Here is a 21,731-nt window from a genome sequence, read left to right as displayed (position 1 = left end):
ATTTCATTCTACTCTGGCACAACATATTATATAAATATCCAATTAAAAATAGGAGCTTCATCACAAAATTCTCCTCCTAAAGTAAGTTATCCAAAGTATAATCATTGAACTTCAAAATTCAATCTTATACTCCAAATGTACTTTCATCATTTAATTTGTATAGTTCCTCCCATGCTTTTGTAGAGATAAATGTCATGTCTTCTTATTTGCAAGCTTTGTTTTCAATAATTGCAATTTGATAAAAGCTTTAAAAGCCGAAATACTTTGGTGCTTCATTGTTGAATATTTGATTAAAATTTTTCAATTGATTTTGAAGAAAATGCAACCAAAATTTTGTTCTCATTCAGAGCCCCATTACTAAAATTTAGAGGTCTCATTAGCAACAACAACAAAAACCAAAATCAATGTTGATTAACAAAGCAGCTTATTAAATGTTCAAAATCTCAAATCCTATTGATGGCAGACAGTAAAGAAAATAAGCATGGTCTGCCTTCCTGAAAAAAACAAAAATTTTATGTTTGTGTGGTTTGTTATTAGCTTCATAAAAAATTGTTCATTTACTTTGTGTAAATTTTGAGATACTATAGTTTCTATTTTGAAGGTGGAAAATAGAAGTTTGTTTGGATGCAAGTATGATTTATATGGACACCACAAACCAATTCAAAAAATAAATTTCTACTCCATATGTTTGTTCATTTAACAAGTATTTTGCTTTTACCAAAATTTGTATTCATATTGTTGCAAAAAATAAGTAACTTTATCTTTAATGTTGAACTTTTAATTTTACTGAATTAGCGATGTCATTACCACTAAGACAGTATTTTACCATCAACAGAATGATTTTTTTTATTTTTTGTAATATATGAAATTTATTGTCAAATTGGTTTCCATACAACACCCAGTGCTCATCCCAAAAGATGCCCTCTTCAATACCCATCACCTACCCTCCCCCCCACCCCCCATCAACCCTCAGTTTGTTCTCAGTTTTTAAGAGTCTCCTATGCTTTGGCTCTCTCCCACTCTAACCTCTTTTTTTTTTTTTTCCTTCCCCTCCCCCATGGGTTTCTGTTAAGTTTCTCAGGATCCACATAAGAGTGAAAACATATGATATCTACAACAGAATGATTTTTGAAAAGCTTTACTTTGATTCCATGAATTAGATGAAAATAATTAATTTACATTGTAATTGTTATTTTCTATTTGAAATATCTGATGACACTGATCTAAAGATGCTGGTTTTAGGTCTGCAAATAGTGAAAAGACATTAATGGCTACCACTTTAAAATTTTTCTACTGTTTTTTTATTTTTGAGAGACACAGCGTGAGCAGGGAAGGGGCAGAGACAGAGGAAGACTCAGAATCTGAAGCAGGCTCCAGGCTCTCAGCTGTCAGCACAGAGCCTGATGCAGGGCTCGAACTCATGAACTGTAAGATCATGACCTGAGCCGGAGTCAGAGGCTTAACAGACTGAGCCACTCAGGTGCCCCGATGGCTACCACTTTATATACAAGAAAATTTGGAATTAAAAATTATTGAAATTATTTTAGAGAACAGTCATGTACTTTAAATAAAGTGATACTAACTTCCCTCTGAAGTATGGATTTTCATATATACTACATTTTTCTTCTAAAATAATTTCAATCATTTTTCTTTTATGCTTCTGCTTTTACATGCTTAAATTATACTCTTTGGGCATCAGTTTTCTTAAAATAACTGTTAAATCAAGTAGATGCTGATGTTTCTTCAGCAGATTTATGTTTTTCTGGTTTTTATGTGGTCATGTTATCAATACACCCCTACAGTGGATCGTAAACACCAACAAACATTTCATACAAGTTACATGTCCATTACTAAATTTCATGAGAAATGAAAAGTCATCACTGAACATTTTGAAGCATCCACTTTTGTATTTTTGAGCTCATTGCTGGTTAAGGGTTTATTATGAAGTTTTTTTTTTCTTTAAGAGTAACCAAAAACTAAAGTAAATAATTTTAGATTTATACCACATGATGCCAAAAGCTATTAGACTATTCTCTATAAGAAGGACTGCTTAGACTCTATTTCTTTTTTTTTTTTATTTAAAAAAAATTTTTTTTCAACGTTTTTATTTATTTTTGGGACAGAGAGAGACAGAGCATGAACGGAGGAGGGGCAGAGAGAGAGGGAGACACAGAATCGGAAACAGGCTCCAGGCTCCGAGCCATCAGCCCAGAGCCTGACGCGGGGCTCGAACCCACGGACCGCGAGATGGTGACCTGGCTGAAGTCGGACGCTTAACCGACTGTGCCACCCAGGCACCCCTAGACTCTATTTCTTAAACATATTCCATATTCCCCTCCCCTGCTCATGCTCTCACTCTAAACAAACAAACAAACAAGATTTAAAAAAAATAAAAGGGAGGTGTTGGTTATATCGGGCATGGGAATCATCAGGAAGAGAAAACAGGGTTGTCCCTTGTCACATATTCCTTTGTCCCCTATCCTACCTATTCTGCCCATTTCATGCCATAAACACACTTAGTGTGAACTTGGAGTTCATTGTTCTGAACTAAGACATAGTGTGATGCCAACTATTAATCGTACAGAGCATGGTGATAATCACAGTTACCATTACTGAGCACCTGTTACATGCCAGGTACAAATCTCATCTCTAATCTTCAAAACAAATCCATGGGGGCACCTGAGTGACTCAGTTGGTTAAGTGTCAGGCTCTTGGTTTCAGCCTATGTCATGATCTCACGGTTTATGAGTTCAAGCCCTGCATTGGGCTCTGTGTTGTCAGTGCGGAGCCTGCTTGAAATTCTCTGTCTCCCTCTCTCTCTCTCTCTCTCTCTCTCTCTCTGCCCCTTCCCTGCTCACTCACACTCTCTCTCAAGATAAATAAATAAACAAAAACAAAAAACAAATCCATGAGTGGATATTATTTTTATATTATAGATGTGGAAACCCAGATCCAAGACTACCTGACTGAGAAGTAATGGAAGTAGAATAGAGCCCAAGCCCACATTCTTTCTTTTGTACTCTAACTATATTTCTAAAAGGCATCTACAGTTGGACGTGAACACAGTTCTATTTGTTCAGTCAAAACTCAGCCCTGCCTGACTTATTTATTCATTTATTCAAAGTACTTAGTGAGTGCCTTCTATACACTAGGCTCTATGCAAGGGGATTACAAGGAGATGCTAGTCTAGTTCAGACCTCACACCCTGAACCCTTATTGTTATTCTACCCAGGATGCAGCAAGAAAGTAACTTCAGTACACAACTTAGTGCAAAGATAAGCCATTCCAGCTCTAGCCTGCTACCTCATTTCTGATACTGCCTTATACACTATCCTGTAGCCCAGAATATAATAGTTTTGAAAGTAAAGTCCTTTTCACCTAAGAGTCACAACAACCCTAAGAGGGATATAGGACATTTTAGTAACCACATTTTATTCTGAGGCACAAAGAGAGGAAGGATCCTTTCCAAGAACCATAGCTATTCCAATATCTTATCGAGGGTCCTCCTCTTGCATCCTCTCGGGAATCTGGATTAGAGAAGATAGAGTACATGACTTAGAGCCTCTCCTTGTGTCGAGAGCCTGTCCCTGGAATTTCTGGCTGCATTAGCATTCTGCCAGCAGCCACGTGTAGGTAGGAATATTGTTGCTGTCCATGACCAGGGGGAATAATCAGTCTCAGCTATTCCCCAATTCTAAACCAGACGAGGTAATTGGGTTTAATTTTAATTTTTTTAATGGCTTGGAATTAATAGAAGCAGCTGCTGCCACAGTGTGTGGGTGTCCTTCTCCAGAAGGCACAGATAAAAAAATAAATAAATAAAAACCCTACATGTAAAATAAACTATGAAAAATAAACAATACAGTTTGTAGGACAAAAAGGTTAATTCAAGAATCGAGCAGTGTCTTTTTTGTTATCAAAAACTCAGCTGGCAGTATGTAGCTCTGTCCTTCTCCTCCCACAACTAGTGCCCATCAGCCTCTGATAAGATGATAATCAGATTAGACATCGGGTGTAAAAATGTGTTGCCTGTATCTGAGCACTCCCTCACTCTCTCTTTCTCCCCCTCCCTCTGAGTCATCAAGAGATTAGCTGTGACAAAGTGTGGTGAAAGATAAGAATAGATATGCTGGTGACAGGAGCACCATTATAACTATTTGGGAGACGATAGGATAGCTCCTGTTTGCCTATGGAAAGGGAAGGTGGATTTATAATGTGGGCATCCATGCCTGCTTCCTGGCTGTGCCAGACACTGGAGAAGAAAAGGAGGAGGCCAACTGATTCCAGCCAGGTGGTAGTCTAGGTTGTTCCAACTAAACGTAGGCTAAAGGCCACATGTTGACATGAATGACAAACCAGAGATTTGGCTGCCCTTATGAAAGGAAGAGGGATGAAGTCTTACCTTAATTTCAAAAATACCTGGAAAACTGGATGCCAGGTTGCTTCTCCCTACCCTGGGTTGATAAAGATGGGAAATGAAGAGACTGTTTCTACAATTGCAATTGTTGGCTGAATTTCAGTGAGCACAGCCTTGGTGTGATGGGAAGAAATGTGTTTATCAGTCAGATAATAGTGTGCATCAAACAGGTAGCATATTATAGGCATACAGGAAGTGTTTATATTATATTTGAGTGGCCTTGTTTTGATTCCTCCTTTAGAATTAAAAAAAAATTAGTGTTTATTTATTTTGGAGAGAGATAGAGACAGAGTGTGATCAGGGGAGGGGCAGAGAGAGAGGAAGACACAGAATCTGAAGCAGCTCCAAGCTCTGAGCTGTCAGCACAGCGCCCGACATGGTGCTTGAACCCATGAACTGTGAAATCATGACCTGAGCCGGAAGTCAGACACTCAACCAATTGACTTACCCAGGCGCCCTATCTCCTTTAGAATTTATATGAAGAAAAAAAATTGTGTTTACTGTCTAGGAAGAATGTGGGATTGGAACTCATCTGTCCATGTCCATATCTTCTGTTAGATTAAAGAGAAAATTAGGGCTCCTGTCTTTCAGGGTTATTGAGGAGGGCAAGGAATGCTGTTGTTTTAGAGAGCCCTGTGTATTCCATTAGGTCCTGGGCTTCTTATCTTCTTCTGTGTTCTAGTAACCTCCAAAATGATGTACTGGAATTTGACTGATAGTTGGGAGAGAAGGCAGAGAGTATGGTAAATGGAAAGGAACCATTTTAGTCATTCATTAAGTCATAAATTCACTCACTCATTAATTCAACAAACATGCTCTGAGCTCCTCTTCAGGGCCAAGCACTATGCTAAGTGCTATGGATTTTGAGATGAATTAGAAATATACAAGTGTCTGCAATTAGCATTTAGAGCAATTAATTCATGGAGTTGCTGACACAGCTTTCAAAGAGGAAATGTCATTTGAGCTGGGTCTCACTTCTCTACATAAGGATGTACTACGTAGAAAAGTAGGGGAAAGGCAATTGCAGAGAGAAGGAACAGCATTTTAAAAGGCATGAAGGTTTTTGAGAACATAATGTATTCAGGGCATGACTCACAGTTTCACATGGAGAGAGCACACTATACATAGATTGGTATGGCTGAAATTATTTATTCTAATTTTTAAACCCTTAAAGTTCACTCACAAATATATTCATTTACCCAATTCATAAGCATTTTTGAGAACCTCTATATGCAAAGCTCTGTATAGGTCCTGCAGAACCAGAGGTAAACAATACATTGTCCCCGCCCTTGGGAGAGGCTCAGCGTAATGATGGAGAAAGGTATATATTCAAATTGATATAATTAGATAGAGGCTATAGTAGAGAGGTATATATAGTATGATTGGAATGTGTTCAGTATTTACTGAACATGTGTGTGAATGTGTATGCTTTGCTCACTCACATGTTCATGCATGACTGGATCTGAGGATGTGAGTTACAGGGTGCCCTCACACATTTGGATGTCCTTTTTAGTCATCAGGATGGACCCACGATAATGGTTTATTCCAACAGCTCGATCAGCCTTTAGTTTCTGAGTCCTGAGAGCACACACTCCAGGTCTTGAATCTCTCTGCATCTCTGGAAGGATCAGATGTTGGACTCTTTCCTTTATGAAGTCTTCTGGGGAGTCGTGGACAAGTTTCCTCTTATGAACAAGAATTCTTGAGGCACTTGGGTGGTTCAGTTGGTTAAGCATCCAACTCTTGATTTCAGCTCAGGTCATGGTGTTGTGGTTCTTAAGTTGAAGCCCTGCATCGGGTTCCATGCTAGCAGGGCAGAGACTGCTTGGGATTCTCTCTCTCTCCCTCTCTCTCTCTCTCTCTCTCTCTCTCTGTCCCTCTCCCTCTCCCTCTCTCTCTCTCTGCCCCTCCCCTGCTGTGTCTCTCTCAAAATAAATAAATAAACTTAAAAAAAAAAACAAGCATTCTTGACCCCATATTCATTTTCATCATATCATTGGGATGACAGGAATAACTTCAGAGGATGGTTGTGAGGATTAAAGAACTTAATATATTATAATGTATTTACAATGGCCTACCACATGGTCAATAATATATACATATTAGAAATTATAATAGCTATTGTCATTATTGTTGTATTGTTTTCAGTGATATCTCACACTATCTGTATTAAACAGAATCAGAAGGCAGCCTTGTCTAACCTAACATCAAGTATAGGAACTTACTTGATGGGATCCCATAAAGCTTCCCATGCTTGCACTCCCCTATAACATGGGCCTTTCTACTTGCCCTTCAGCTGAATCTTAAAGAGTCTCTATACCGAGCTACAATCTACCTCCCTATGATGTCTACCATTTATCTTCAGAGATGAGTCTTCTTTTCCTTTTATCACAGCTTTTTAAAATGAGCAAGTATTGTTACCTTCTCTGTGAAGAGACGATAGAGAGGAAAGTGACAAAGTGAAAAGTGAGAAAGAGAGGGAAAAGGTGACACTCTTCCTGTCTTCAAGAAGCCTACCTTTCTTTGAAGAAATCTCCATTTACTTTTGGTGTTCATTATTAACAGACATACCAAGTTATAAAACTTACTTTACTATTACGTGTCAAAGTCGAGATAAATTAATGAAGACTGAATGGTCAGAGAAGGATTCAGAGAGGAAGTATGTTAAAGGGTAGACATTTATTTATACATTCTTTTGTCCATTAATTAATTAGTTCATTAAAAAAAAATACTTTAGCCTTTATTGACCGTCTACCTTATGCACATCTATGAGTGGCAGTTCACCAAGTAGGTAAGATGGGAAAAGTGATTCACAGGGGAATCACTCCAAGTGAAAGAAAGAACAAATAAAAAGAGATCCCATAAAGGTATGGGAGGAATAGCATAAAATTGTGTTAGGGAGTTGTAAGTAGCTCAGTATGAATAAAACATAGGATTCAAGGAGGAAGAAATGGCTGGTGATACTGGATCACAGGGAGATCTCATGGAGCCTTGTAGGCCAAACCAGAATATGAAGATAGGGAGTTGTTTGAAGAGTCTTTAACAGGAGAGTACTGGGAGAGCAGATTTTTCTGGAAGCAGAAATAGGGCTATGACTGGATGGCAAAGGGAGAAAGGAGGGTAGCAAGGTACCATAGGAGTTATGAGCACAGACTTCAAAGTCACATTAGTCTGCATCTAATATAAGCCCTGAGTATTACTAACCCTGTCACTTCAGGGAATTTTTTACCTCTCTGAGCTTCAATTTTCTTGAAGCTATTAAAGGGGATGTTAATAGCCCCTGGCTCATGGGATTATTGTGAGGTTTAAATGATAATGCATATACAACATTCAACATGATGCCTGCGACATAGTAAAAACATAATAAGCAAAATAAGAGAAAAACCAGAAATGCATTACAAATGAGAGACACATGTTTCCTCCTACATAGTCCCAGTCTTATTTTCCTCTACTCTTTGTGTTACTTGAAAGTCCTCATGAATTTGGCCTACTGAGCCCTTCTCAAATGGATTTTTATTTGTATTCTTAGTAGATTCTAGAAAATCTAAGCCCTGAGCAGCATCTTGACTTCCTTGAATGATTACCCCAGGGCCCATTACCTTCACTCTGTCTGCAAATCAGGTTAGGCATCTGACCCACTCAGGAGAGGAGCTGGGACAGCTGCAAGCATTAGACGAATTCTCTTGATAGCACACAATCAGATTTGGTGGAGATGGCAGGCTCTCAGAGTCAAGTTGCTAAACTTGGCTAGAATAGGAGAAAACTGGGGTGATTGAATTTAAAGCATGGACCCTGATCGGATATACTAGTAAATGAAGAGTTGAGAACATCAGCATCATAACCTGAGGGGCCCGTCACTGTAGGAATCACTAACATATGAAGACATGCTCACCTTGTTCTCAGATCTGTGAGCCAGGGCCTGAAGCTAGGGTCACAGGTCACTAACCAGAGACCTCAAGGCCACTTTCAACTGGCATTCTTCCTGAATGCAAACTGGGAACCCTGAAACTAGGTTAGTTCATCAGCCTCACATTTCTGCATGTTTCAATCACATCACAAATTTAGACTATCATCTGTTCTTTCTATACCCTCACCTCTGCACTGATCTTATCTTGGTTTTCACTGTTCCCTTCTCTATCAAGAACTTTCCACTTTCCACTTTTTCCTCTGAAACTCAGCTTCATGGTAACTAATCTTACTTGGATTCTCAGTCTTCTTTTAGTCCACTGCTTCCTTTACATCTTCTCTTAAACAAACAATGCTTGGTACATGATACTTAACAAATAATTGCTACATAAAACAATGAAGTAAGACCTGATATCTTGGAGGTCATTATTCCCCCCATTTCCCTCTCAGGAACTGTTGATTCACTTATACTCCATGGACAGAAGTATCAGGAGAGGACGACTTTCCTCTTGACTCCCCATGCACCTTCCAGGCCATTATTTTTCTGCCTCATCACTGGTAGCCCCAAAATTTCAATATAGGAAGGTTTAGGGTAGCAATCTGGCTGGAAAGGAAGAGTGCCTGGGGGAGAGGGCAGCACTTGTCTTAAAAGTTGTATTTACATTACAAGAAGACTATTGTTACCTGTATATTTATCTGTGGTGGCTTTGGGAGTAGGAGGTAAATGGATTCTGTTGTGGGCCCAAACACATCCCTAGACAGCCTTTGATACTACCACTGATGTTTATATGAAAATCCCTGTTCCTTTATTGGTTATGCTTTTCTCTCTACCATCCAGCCTTCCTCAGTGCTACCAGGTTCTAACCTATATTAGTTAGACCTTATGTCCCATCACTTAAGCCACTTTTTTCTAAAATAGTCAAATCTGTCTTGTTTTCTACACCTGTGCAGCTACTCTCCTTCTGTCCTTCTGACCACTATCATCGATCCCTTAGACTGGCAGTCATGGTACTTTACTTCTTTCACTCACTTGAAAGGTACCCTGTGACTTCAGGATCATTTTTAAATTCTTTAACATGGTTCATATAGTCCCTTTCTAGTCTGGCTTCTGCCTTCCTCTTCAGACACATTACTCATGAATTCCCTTCTCGCTCTTTGTACTTCAGCCACGATGAATTCCTTTCAGTTCCAACATTTGCTTTTTTCTCTCTTGCCTCCTGGCTTTTGCACACACTCATATCTGGAATAGCAGAAGTTCGTAATTTATCAAGGACTATGGAGGAGTGTTCTAGGTACTGGACTTGGAATCAGACAGAAACAAATTGGAGTCCCAGCTCTATCATTTGCTCACTTGATGTAATGAGTGACCTCCTTAACTTTTATGAACCTCCATGACCACATTGGCAAAGTGGAATACTACCCACCTTGACCAAATGATTTTATGCGAATTAAATCAGGTACTTGGGGTGACTGGGTGGCTCAGTTGGTTTAAGTATCTGACTCTTGATTTCAGTTCAGGTCATGATCTCACAGTTCGTGAGATCAAGCCCCACATCAGGTTCTGCACTGTCAGATTCTCTCCCTCATTTTCTACCCCTTCCCTGCTTGCGCATTCACACTTATGGTCTCTTTTCTCTCTCTCTCTCTCTCTCTCTCTCTCTCTCTCTCTCTCTCATATAAATAAACATTAAAAAAATAAAGTACAATAAATCAGGTACTGAATAAGCCCCATAAACAGCCCATACTATGCATATTCTGTTCATTCCTTCCTTTCTCTCTTCCCTCATTCCTTTCTCAATCTTTCTTTTCCTTTTTTTCTTCCTTAATTTGCATCTTCTTCCCCTCTCTGCATTTCACGTAATGTCTGATGTTCATGGGACCCAGGGCTACAGGCAAACAATAGAAGCTTGCTGTATGTACAGAATTAGTGTCTTGTAACCTCTGCTCTTCCACAGGAAGCCCACAGCCTTAATTTCCACCCTAGCTACTTAGGCAGCTTCAGAAGGACACCAAGGTAGAAGCAAGATTCTGCAACAAACTACTGGCATGTTATAATGCTCTGGGTGCTTTTAACAATTTTCTTCAGGCTGCCCTACCTGGAGCCACCACCATTGTTATTTTCCTCAACCTCATCACCTACACCCTCCTCACACTTTCCTTCACATGCTCCTGGGCCCTGTGGCTTTTCAGTTGAATGCCAAGCCCCTACAGATGAGCCTGGCATCCTTCACCCAATGTGCCAGTAGCCCCCAGAAATATACTTGTGTTTTTAGGAGCTTCCAAACTGATTTGAGTGGATAAGACTTATGATGCCATCAATAAAGAAGCAAGAGTTGCTGTGCAATGTGGGACCTGGACTGGCCCAGAATTGTCAATGGATGATCATGGAAAATGTATAGTTTGGGATGGGTTTTGTAGGATTAATGGGGTTTTTAAGAGACAGTAATAAGAGTCATTCACTGCAGGAAAACTGTGAATAGTTTGGATGTCACACAGCATGATAGGGTACAGTGAGCCTATGATGTGGATGAATGTAAAAAAGTTATGGGAATTATGACTGGAACATTTTGCCTTTTCTCATGTATATGTTTCAGAGTTCCTTATTGGAGAATGAGCATGATGACTTAGCAAAACTGCTTACACAGTATATTTGAAGCAGTACTTCCCAAAGTGCTTTTGTGGAAAATTAGTGTCATGTAATGCTCTGTAGAAAAACAATAGTAATAATTTAAAGAAATGTTGAATATTCTTTCCTCCCCCTTCAATATTTACAGTGCACATTAGCTTATTTTAAAAAAAGGTCTGAATTAGCCTTATAATACAAAAACCTGGCTTCCCTAGGAAAAGTAGACCTCTGCTATTTATTTTTAGTATAACATCACACTTTTCTTTTTTTTTTTTTTTTTTTAGAGAGAGAGAACACGAGCAAGCCAGGAGGTAGAAGAGGGGCAGAGAGAGAGGGTGAGAGAGAGAGAATCCCAAGCAGGCTCCACGCTCAACACAGATCCCAATGTGGGGCTCAATCCCATGACCCTGGGATCATGACCTGAAGTGAAATCAAGAGTTGGATGCTCAGCTAACTGAGCCACCTACATGCCCCTTACATCATACTCTTTAGTTGCCCTCAAGGTGCTTTAAGAGTCTGTAACTGTTTAATGTATTTATTTTTAATATTGTATTGACTGCTTCCCCACCAGAATATAGACTGCATGAGGATAAACATGTTGCCTCTCTTATTTACCATTATACATCAAGAATCTGAGTTTCCCTGGGGTGCCTGGGTTACTCAGTTTAGTTAAGCACCCAACTCTTGGTTTTGACTCAGGTCATGATCTCATGATTTGTGAGATCAAGCCCCACATGGGACTCTGTGCTGAGAGTATGGAACTTGCTTGGGATTCTGTCTCTCCCTCTCCCTCTGCCCTACACACATGCATTCTTTCTCTCTCAAAATAAATAAATAAACATTAAAAAAAAAAGAATCTAGCTCATTGCCTGGGCATGTAATGAGCGCTCCAAATAATAGTAAACAATGATTAAAACTTGTTCATCTTTGTTTACCTTTGCATTGTCCAAACATTTGATAAAGGGTAGAGCTGGAATTTGAATAAAGTGCTGCCAAATCCTGGACTCCTTTTGACCATAGGTGGTATGGTTGTTGTTCCCAGACACCACCTAGACTTCTTGATGTTACAGTTTTTTTCTCTTGGGCATTTATTCCTGTTTATTACCTTTGAAGCTTGAATGATTATCTGATATGCCCAATTTTTTTTTCTTTGTATCTTTCAGGCAAAGGCTGCCACCTAAAAATGTTTACTACTACCGGTGTCCGGACCATAGGAAGAATTATGTGATGTCCTTTGCATTTTGTTTTGATCGAGAAGAAGATATTTACCAATTTGCTTACTGCTACCCATATACATACACACGCTTTCAGCATTACCTTGACAGCCTGCAAAAGAGAAACATGGATTACTTCTTTCGGGAGCAGCTGGGTCAGAGCGTGGTAAGGCCTAGTCTGAAACAGGCAGCCTTGGGAGAAGTGCTTAGCAATGGGTTTTTATAGAATGCAAATAATAGATATTGATGCTTTGCATATGCTCTGGAGCTTTTATGAATAGTTATTTTTATTGTGCCATTCTTTGCCTCTGTGGCTAACAGGAAGTCACAGAAGAAGATATGAGGCAAATGCTTGTCCTTCTGAATGAAGCTGATAATGCTAACAAAATACAAAAATTTTAGTGACTCCCAAAAACTCTGATAAAAAAGAGGGAAGCTTCTACTAGGTGTTACAAAAGGCATGAAAGCATTTTATGAGTGGGAGTCTCTGAGATAAAACATACATTTGTCTTTTAATGAATGCAACTTGCCTGCAGTGCAGGTTAGCAACTGGTGTGCGGTTTGTTGTGCTGCCCACTGTGTTTTGTCTCTGTCATCCCTCAGTTCCCAGCCTTTCCTTACCCTGGGTTTAGTTCCCTGGGTCTGGAGATTTTGGTCTTACATTCTGTATTAGTTTCCTATTGCTGGCATAGCAAATTACCACGAACTTGGTGGGTTAAAACAACACAAATTTATTATCCTACCGTTCAATAGAGGTCCAAAACTGGTCTTTCTGGCTAAAATTGAGGTATCAGCAGGTCTGCATTCCTTTTGGGGGTTCTAGGAGAGAATTTATTTCCCTGCCCTTTCCAGCTTCTAGAGGCTGTTTGCATTTCTTAGCTTGTAGTTCCCTTCCATCTTCAAAGCCAACAATGGCTGGTTGAGTCTAATGCTGAATCACTCAGACAGTGAATCTCCTGCCTCCTTCTTTTACTTTTAAGGATCCTTGTGATTATGTTGGGCTCACCCAGATAATGCAGGATGATGTCTCCATCTAAAGATATTTAATCACCTCTGTAAAAGCCCCTTTTGTCTTGTAAAGTGACATATTCACAGGTTTCTGGGATTAGGACTTGGACATTTTGGGAGGGGGGGTGCATTGTTCTGCCTACCATTGTTCTCTGTGGTCAGTGATACTTCAGTTACTTGTAATGAATAAACAGGTGATAATTTGCTTTTATGTTTCATTCTTTAAGAATTGTGGATTATGCCTCTAAAATAGGCATACTGAGTACTTTAAAGCTCCTACGAGAGGATACTGGTGGAATTAGCAGAAAGTACTACACTGGAGGTTCTGATACATGGTGGTGGAAATATGGATTCTGCCCAGTGACTGTGAGTTCCACCTAGAAGGGAACCCCACTTCTAACTGAAAGTTTTCAAGACTAGACTGTTTAAAAGACATAGAGTCTAGTCCAGGATACCACCCCCCCCCCAGAAAAAAGAGAAATAAAGAGGGCTTGCATATGGCTCAGGTACCTGAGAGTCAAATCTGATCTCAAAAGCTAGTGGTCATGATGATGTTCTTATAGTCTGAGATTCTCTATGCACTAAGATTTTGCTAAATATCTTCCCTTTACTCTAACCCTCTCCCTAACAGTGCTTCTGGTGGGTGCCATGTGTATCTAATGCCTGTATATTTTGAACTTAGAATTGGGCACATGGTATATCAGTCAACATGCTACTAGGAAACAGATGGCAGCCTCACATTAGGATAATTTGAGCAGGGTTTAATAAATGGGCTATTTACAAGGTGTGGGCAGTGTGTAGGGAAACCTCGGTGTTTCCCTGGGGCATTTCCCTGGGGCTAGAACTCAAAGGCTATGAAGGGAAGGAATGGTTATCAGAACCCAATAGTAGAGTCATGTTGTGGGCCATCTTGAGTGAAACAGTGAATGGCCTTCAGTTAAGGAAAAAGTTAGCCTAAGATGACCCCACAGGGAGGGAGCTGAGAAAACTAAATATGTAGAACTCATTCTCTTACTTCCGTCTGATTTACTGCTAGGGGTCCCTATTAACCAACCCAACCAGAAGTCAGAGGACAAGAGAGCCCATTGATGCAGTACATACAAGTAAGCCACAGTGGTCAAAGAAAATGATAGAGAAGGGCAAAGAGTGGATGTAGAGAGGCAAATACAAGATATTAAGCACATATAGTTTGATCAGCATTTTATTACTGGGAACAATGAAATTGATATGAGACTGTCAGAGAAATTCTGAGATGAGTGTTTGCCAATCTATGAATTGTGATATGAGTTAAGACAGTGAGAAGTTCATTCAATACTTGTGACTTTTAATTTTAAGGGCGGGATTTGTACATTTCATTCCTGTGTCCACTCCAGCCCCCTCTTAGATTTATGCCAGGCAGAATGTAAGTGCATCCTGAATGGCTATTAAGTAAATTATTTAATGAATGAAAGAATGAGTTAATATATATGTCTAGAGGCAATGTGAAGAACTAAGAGCATTAGAAAGTTGATAGGAGGGGTAACAGGATCAGTTATGCTGCTAACAACTAATATACAAATCTGTATCTAAAATAACAGCACTTTAAACAAAACAGAAGTTTATTTCTCTTCCATATAAAAGCCTATAGGCAATCCAGAGCTGATATTGTAGTCTGTTCCTTGGAAGCCTTAGGGAGTCAGTTTTTTTCAGCTTTTTGTCCTGCCATCCCTGGGGCATTCCCCTCAATCCCATGATCCAGTGTGGATCGAGAATGGAATTCTTACCATCACATCTGTGTTTCAGACAGCAGGATGAAGAAAGTAGGGGCAGAAAGGAGAAAATGAAGTTATGTAGCACTTTCTCTTCTATCCCATTTCATACAACTCATATCCACACTTACCTAAAGTAAGGATGAGACATGAAGTCTTTATTCTGGGTGACCATGTTTCCAGCTAAAAATTGGTAGTCCTATAGATGTGTAGGAGAACTGATATTGAAGGGCAGCCCAAAGTATCTGCCATAGGAAGCCTGAATTCTGTTTTCAACTCTAATACCAAATTATTCATGTGAAACTTGAATGTTACTTCCTCTTTCTGGGGACAAGTTTTTCATCTATAAAATGAAAAAGATGGACTGGAATAGTGTTTTCAAGTTATTCTTTAAGGAACTCCTCAGGAAAAAAAAAATAAGTTGAGAACCTTGTCCTACTTCAGACCTTGCAAGGGGCACTGGGGGATATAAAACAAACCTTGGTATCCTTCAGAAATGTCTCCTATACCTGAGGAAATGGGATATGTTCAAACAGAAATAAAATCTTAAAAATATATAATTAAGGATCTCACTAGTTGTCTAGAGAGTTAATGGTCAGATTAAACATCATGGAGAAGATGAGCTTTAAGCTGACTCTTGAAAGATGGGTAGGATTAGTAAATACAGAGTTGGGGAGGAGGCAGCCCAGAGAGTAAGATTTAGCCAGGGTCATTGCATGGTGGCAGTTGGTTAGAAGTCTGGTTTGATTGGAATAAGGAATCTTCTTACTATAAGATTAGGATAAATAGGAATATTGGGGCCAAACTCTAGAAAGAGTTAATTGTCATACTGTCATTCAGATTTAACACAGATACTGGGTCAGTTACTTTGTGTATACCATCTTGCTTATTTTTCATAGTAGTTTTATGGAGTAGGCAGAATTATCCCAGCTTGGGGGGTAAATAATATAAGGCTAAAAAGGTTAAGTTACTTAGCTAAAGCCACATGGCTAGTTCATGTCAGGGCCAAGGTTTAAACCCATGACTTCTAACACCACATCCTGCCATTTTGATGGACTACTGCTGCTTTCTGCATTGGACCAACTGAGAGATACAGTGGATTTTTAGGAAAGAAATTACCTTATCCAAAGCAGCATCTTAAAGAAAGTAAAGTTAGTGAAAGTGCAGGGTGTACCTGTGCTGGCTAAACTAGTTTGGAGAAACTCTATGGGTTGGACCTCAAAGCAGATACCAAAGACTTTAAGGCTTTCTGGCATACTTTTACAGACAGGACAGTTCTTCATTACCAGGGTGTTTGGTATGGCTCATGTCTGAAGACACCACTATAATTAGTTAATCCTTATTCCAATTTGGAGGGAGGATAATTACAAGTTGGAAGGCTAAACATGTCAACATCCAGATCTTAGGGAGAGTAAGCAGGAAGCAAGATTTTGTATTTCTAGTGCTGGAATGATTAATCACCATGTCCATAGCTACCATTGCTACTAATTATGCCATCTGAAATGGTGTCTTATTTTGTTATTCTCTAGTGGTGTCTTCTAACCTCACCTTTGAACATGCATCAATGCCACAATCTGACATTTAAGATAAAAGTACCATGGGAAAGATCTTATTTTTTCTTGTTATCTTAAGACCTTTATTGAGGTATAATTTATATACCATAAAATACACCCATTGTAAAGGACCGGTTCTATGATTTTTAGTAAATTTATAGAGTTTTACACTATCACTGCAATCTAGTCTTAGAATATTTCCATCATCCCAAAAAGTTCCTTTGTTATTCCTCACTTCCACTCCCAATCCTAGCAACTACTGACCTTCTCTGACACTATAAATTTGCCATTTCTGAACATTTCATATAAATGGAATTATGCATTATGTAGTCTTTTGCTTCCAGCATCTTTCCTTTAGCATTATATTTTTCAGGTTTAGCCATGTTGTACCATGTATCAGCAGTTCATTCATTTTTAGTGCTGAATAGTATTCTATTAAAATGATATATAACATGTTTTGTTTATTCTCTAGTTTATGGACATTTGGAAAGCTTCTATATTGGGGCTATTATGAATAATGATGTTATGAACATTCATGTGCATACTTTTTTTTTTTTTAATTTTTTTTTTCCAACGTTTATTTATTTTTGGGACAGAGAGAGACAGAGCTTGAATGGGGGAGGGGCAGAGAGAGAGGGAGACACAGAATCGGAAACAGGCTCCAGGCTCTGAGCCATCAGCCCAGAGCCCGACGCGGGGCTCGAACTCCCGGACCGCGAGATCGTGACCTGGCTGAAGTCGGACGCTTAACCGACTGCGCCACCCAGGCGCCCCTTCATGTGCATACTTTTGAGTGGACATGTGACCCACTTTGTTTCAGGTAGATTTCTAAGAATGGAATCATTGGGTCATATAGTAAGTTCATGTTCAAATTAAAAGAAGAAAATCTGTCAAACTGTGTTCCAAGTTAGTAACGCCTTTTTACCTTCCTACCAGCAATGTAGGAGAGAGGGTTATAGTTTCTCCATGTTCTTGCTAACACTTGGAATTATCTATATTTTTAATTATAGTTATTTTAGTTGGTATTTAGCATATCTCATTGTGGTTTTAAATTATATTGCCCTAACAGCTAATTATGTTGATTATCTTATCATGAGCGTATTTGCCATTTGTGTATTTTCTTTAATAAAGTGTCAGTTTCAATATTTTTCCCACTTAAAAATTTTGAGTTATTTGTATTCTTATAATGAGTTTTGAGATTTCTTTATCTATTCTGAATGCAAGTCTTTTGTCTGATACATGTTTTGCAAATATTTCTTTCTAATCTATGCCTTATCTTTTCATTCTCTTAACCATATCTTTTGAAGAACAGAATTAATTTTGAGGCCTAATTTATCAATTTTTTTTCTCTTATGGATCATGCTTTGGATTCTTATCTAAGAACTCTTTGCCCCGGGGTGCCTGGGTGGCGCAGTTGGTTAAGCGTCCGACTTCAGCCAGGTCACGATCACGAGGTCCGTGAGTTCGAGCCCCGCGTCAGGCTCTGGGTTGATGGCTCGGAGCCTGGAGCCTGTTTCCGTTTCTGTGTCTCCCTCTCTCTCTGCCCCTCCCCCATTCATGCTCTGTCTCTCTCTGTCCCAAAAATAAGTAAAAACGTTAAAAAAAATTTTTTTTAAACTCTTTGCCCAACTGAAGACCACAAAGATTTTCTCCTATGTTTTATTCTAAAATTTTTATGGTTTTGCTTACATCTCAGTCTGTGATCCATTTTGAATTATTTTTATATGTATGGCATGAGGTAAGCATTTAAGCTTATATTTTTTTGCATATGGATATCCAATTGTTCTAGCACTGCTTGTTGAAAAGACTAACCTTTACCAGTGAATTATCTTGGTATCTTTCTCTTATGCCTCAGCTCAATTTTTCTTTTTTCTTTCCTATTTATGAGACTGGATTCTCAAAGAGTCAACCCTGTGTCTTTGTAGTTTAGCGGTCAGCTATTATTGGGCTAGGTTTGTGCTTACCCACCCTGAGCACATAAGGCTTCTGTCCTCTGTCAGTGGATCTATATGTAGATATGGGGAGTACAGTCAAAGTCTGGGCAATTTTCATGTCTTCTCTGGCTTCTCCTTTCCCTTCTGTGTTGTGTTGACCATGAGCATTTGTGCAGCTTCAGGGCTTTTCAGGAGTGTGTGACTGGCTTGAGCCTTCTGGCTTGCACCCAGTCTCAGCCAGGAATATGTTTGTCCCAGCTATGGAACTGCGGGCCCTCCTTACTTGCCAACCTCTGTGGTGAGTGTTTCCACAGAAAATGCTGCTAGGTGTGAGCACTGCCCTCTCTTCCAAATTGATTCCCTTTGACAATCCCCACAGCATGGCCTGCCCTAACAGAACCCTGCTTTCACCAAGCTTGGAGGAAGGTAGAGCAACCACAGCACATCACAGATTCCCCGTCTTATTAACTGAAGTTCAGCGGTTTTTTAAGCATAACATGAGATTGTTGTATGCCTTTGGTCAGTTTCCAAAACATTTAAATGTTTGCGTCAGTTTTATCCAGCTTTATGTTTGTTTTTCAGAGATAGAGTTTACCAATACACTCCTTCCAACATAGCTAAAAGTAGATTTTAATTGACAAACATTAGTTTTTAAATCATATAACCTTGTACCATCAGACACAGTAAACTATGGTATTATCTTTATACATAATTGGACTAATTAGATGAACACCTAACTCTGTGTGTGTATGCGCGTGTTGAAAGGATTAGATGGAGAGAGCCATTCCTGTACTTAACAAAACTTGCCAAAAGGAAGTGTCTAACAAAGAAAGGAATCTGATCCTGTATTATATGGAATAACTAGAAAATCATTTATAGGAGAGTAATTGTCTAGGTTCTGTCACTGGCTAGCTCTGTGACTTTGAGAAAAGCACTCTTCCTCTTTGGGTCTCAGAGAGTCAGACCAGATTTTTCAAGCATCCTTTCCAATTCCAACATAAATTATGGTTCAAACATTTATAATATCCTGATTGTATGTTCTGAGTCACACATCAGTCTGTCATAATGTTGCCTCTTAATCTGCCTTTTATTTTATAATAATGGTAGTTATTGAGTGCATAGCATGTGGTCGGCCCAATGCCATGATCTTCTTATACATTGTGTCACTCAGTCCTCACAATGCTCCTATTATGTGATTTGTACTGTTTTTGAATACCTAACATGTAACCAGCATGGTCTAGGCTCTAGGGATACAGCAGTGAAAAACAGGCAGAAATCCATGCCTTCATGGGGCTCACATTCTAGGAAGAGACAGACAATATTGGATAAATTAAATCAGGAAAGAGGATGAGTTTTGGGGTGAAGGATTCACTTAGAAGAATTTAAGCTCTGAGATATATTAGTATTATCTCCTTCCATTTGCATTTTTAAAAACTAAGGCACAATGAGATGAAGTAATTTGTCTATATCATGCAGTTGGGACATGAAGCCAAGCCTTTTTTGACTCCAAAAAATGGACTCTAAACCAGTTCTGGATAGGGAAATATTCTATTCACCTATATAGTCATTTACTAAGTTCTTGCAAAGCCATTCTTCAATACGACAAATATCTGATGAGTACCTTCTGCCTGCCAGGCTCTGTATTGGGTGCTGGAGACAAAAAGATGAATACAAAATACACCCTATCCCTCAGAAGTACTCAATGTAGTGGGCAACACAGATGTAAAAACTAATAATGGCAATAATGGTAAGAGACTTGATATAATAGAAGTAGTGGGCAGAGAAGGGGCACAAGGGAGGAAACAAAGCCCTAATGAAGAAGGCATCTTGAGTTGAGAATCGAAATATGGATACACACGGGGCACCTGGGTGGCTCATTTGGTTGAGCTTCCAACTCTTTTTTTTTTTTTTTTTTTTTTTTTAATTTTTCAACGTTTATTTATTTTTGGGACAGAGAGAGACAGAGCATGAACGGGGGAGGGGCAGAGACAGAGGGAGACACAGAATCGGAAACAGGCTCCAGGCTCTGAGCTGTCAGCACACAGCCCGACGCGGGGCTCGAACTCACGGACCGCGAGATCGTGACCTGGCTGAAGTCGGACGCTTAACCGACTGCGCCACCCAGGCGCCCCCCAACTCTTTTTTTTTAATTTTATTTTTTACATTTACTTTTTGAGAGACATAGAGAGACAGAGCACAAGTTGGGGAGGGGCAGAGAGAGAAGGAGACACAGAATCCAAAGCAGGCTCAAGCCTCTGAGCTGTCAGCACAAAGCCTAACATGGGGCTCGAATTCACAAACTCTCAAATCGTGTGATCGTGACCTGAGCCAAAGTTGGGATGCCCAACCAACAGAGACACCCAGGCACCCCAAGCTTCCAACTCTTGATTTCAGGTCAGACCATGATCCCAGGTCATGGGATCAAGCTCCACATTGATCCATGCTTAGTGTGGAGCCTGCTTGAGATTCTCTCTCTCTCTCTCTCTGCATGCCCCCCTCTCTTAAAAAAATATGGTATGGAAGTTGAGACAATACTGAGTCTTGATAGTTTTATGTGGTTCCAAAAGACAAGAGCACAGGATCAACCTAAGAAGAAAAGAAAGATAGTAATGGGGAAAGGAGGAGAGGTAAGTGGAGGCTGGGCCAAGAGTTCCTTGAATGCCAACCTAAAGAATTTGGACTTTATCTGATGCAGTGAGGAACCATCCAGGAAGGATCATGATCATTGTGACACTTAAGTCTTCCATCTCCAGGCTGCACTCGCTGGTGACAGTTGATCTAGAAGTCAGATTAACTATTGCCTGTCTTTTGGTGGCTTTTTCCCCCATGGACAGAGATATTTGTTAGCCAAAAGTACCTGGAGGAAAATTACTGCCAAGAATGCCAAGGGGCACCTGGGTGGCTCAGTTAGTTAAGTGTCTGACTTTGGCTCAGGTCATTATCTCATGGTCCATGGGTTCAAGCCCCATGTTGGCTCTGTGCTGGCAGCTCAGAGCCTGGAGCCTGATTTGGATTCTATGCCTCTCTCTTTCTCTCTCTCCCCCCCTCCCTCCACTCGTTCTCTCTCTCTCTCTCTCTCTCTCTCTCTCTCTCTCTCTCTCAAAAATAGCAATGAGTATCGTATGTAAGCCAATTTGACAATAAATTATAATAAATAAATAAACATTAAATAAATAAGCAAACATTAAAATTTTTTTTTAAATGAGAATGACATAGAAATGCCTAGAAAAGCTGGTTTCTCTGACTTAACACCTCACACAATTTCTCGAGTTAATAAAGACTGTAGAGGTCACATTCAAATTTAGCAAATGTATTAGGAATCTCC

At 39.6% G+C, this 21,731-nt stretch overlaps 1 protein-coding gene across 2 annotated transcripts in view; it reads left to right on the top strand.

The window, feature by feature from the left end:
- Positions 1-21,731, top strand: part of AGBL4 (AGBL carboxypeptidase 4) — a 1,479,620-nt gene that overhangs the window by 949,728 nt on the left and 508,161 nt on the right. For both annotated transcript variants that reach the window (XM_043574931.1, XM_043574930.1), the window contains exon 5: positions 12,113-12,329. In XM_043574931.1, the coding sequence (XP_043430866.1) occupies positions 12,113-12,329 (217 nt within the window). The remainder of the gene's footprint in view (positions 1-12,112; positions 12,330-21,731) is intronic.

This window comes from Prionailurus bengalensis, chromosome C1 (assembly GCF_016509475.1).
Source record: "Prionailurus bengalensis isolate Pbe53 chromosome C1, Fcat_Pben_1.1_paternal_pri, whole genome shotgun sequence".
Classification (NCBI taxonomy): domain Eukaryota; kingdom Metazoa; phylum Chordata; class Mammalia; order Carnivora; family Felidae; genus Prionailurus; species Prionailurus bengalensis.
Note: the sequence above shows the minus strand (reverse complement) of the source record. Positions and strands in the feature narration are given on the sequence as shown.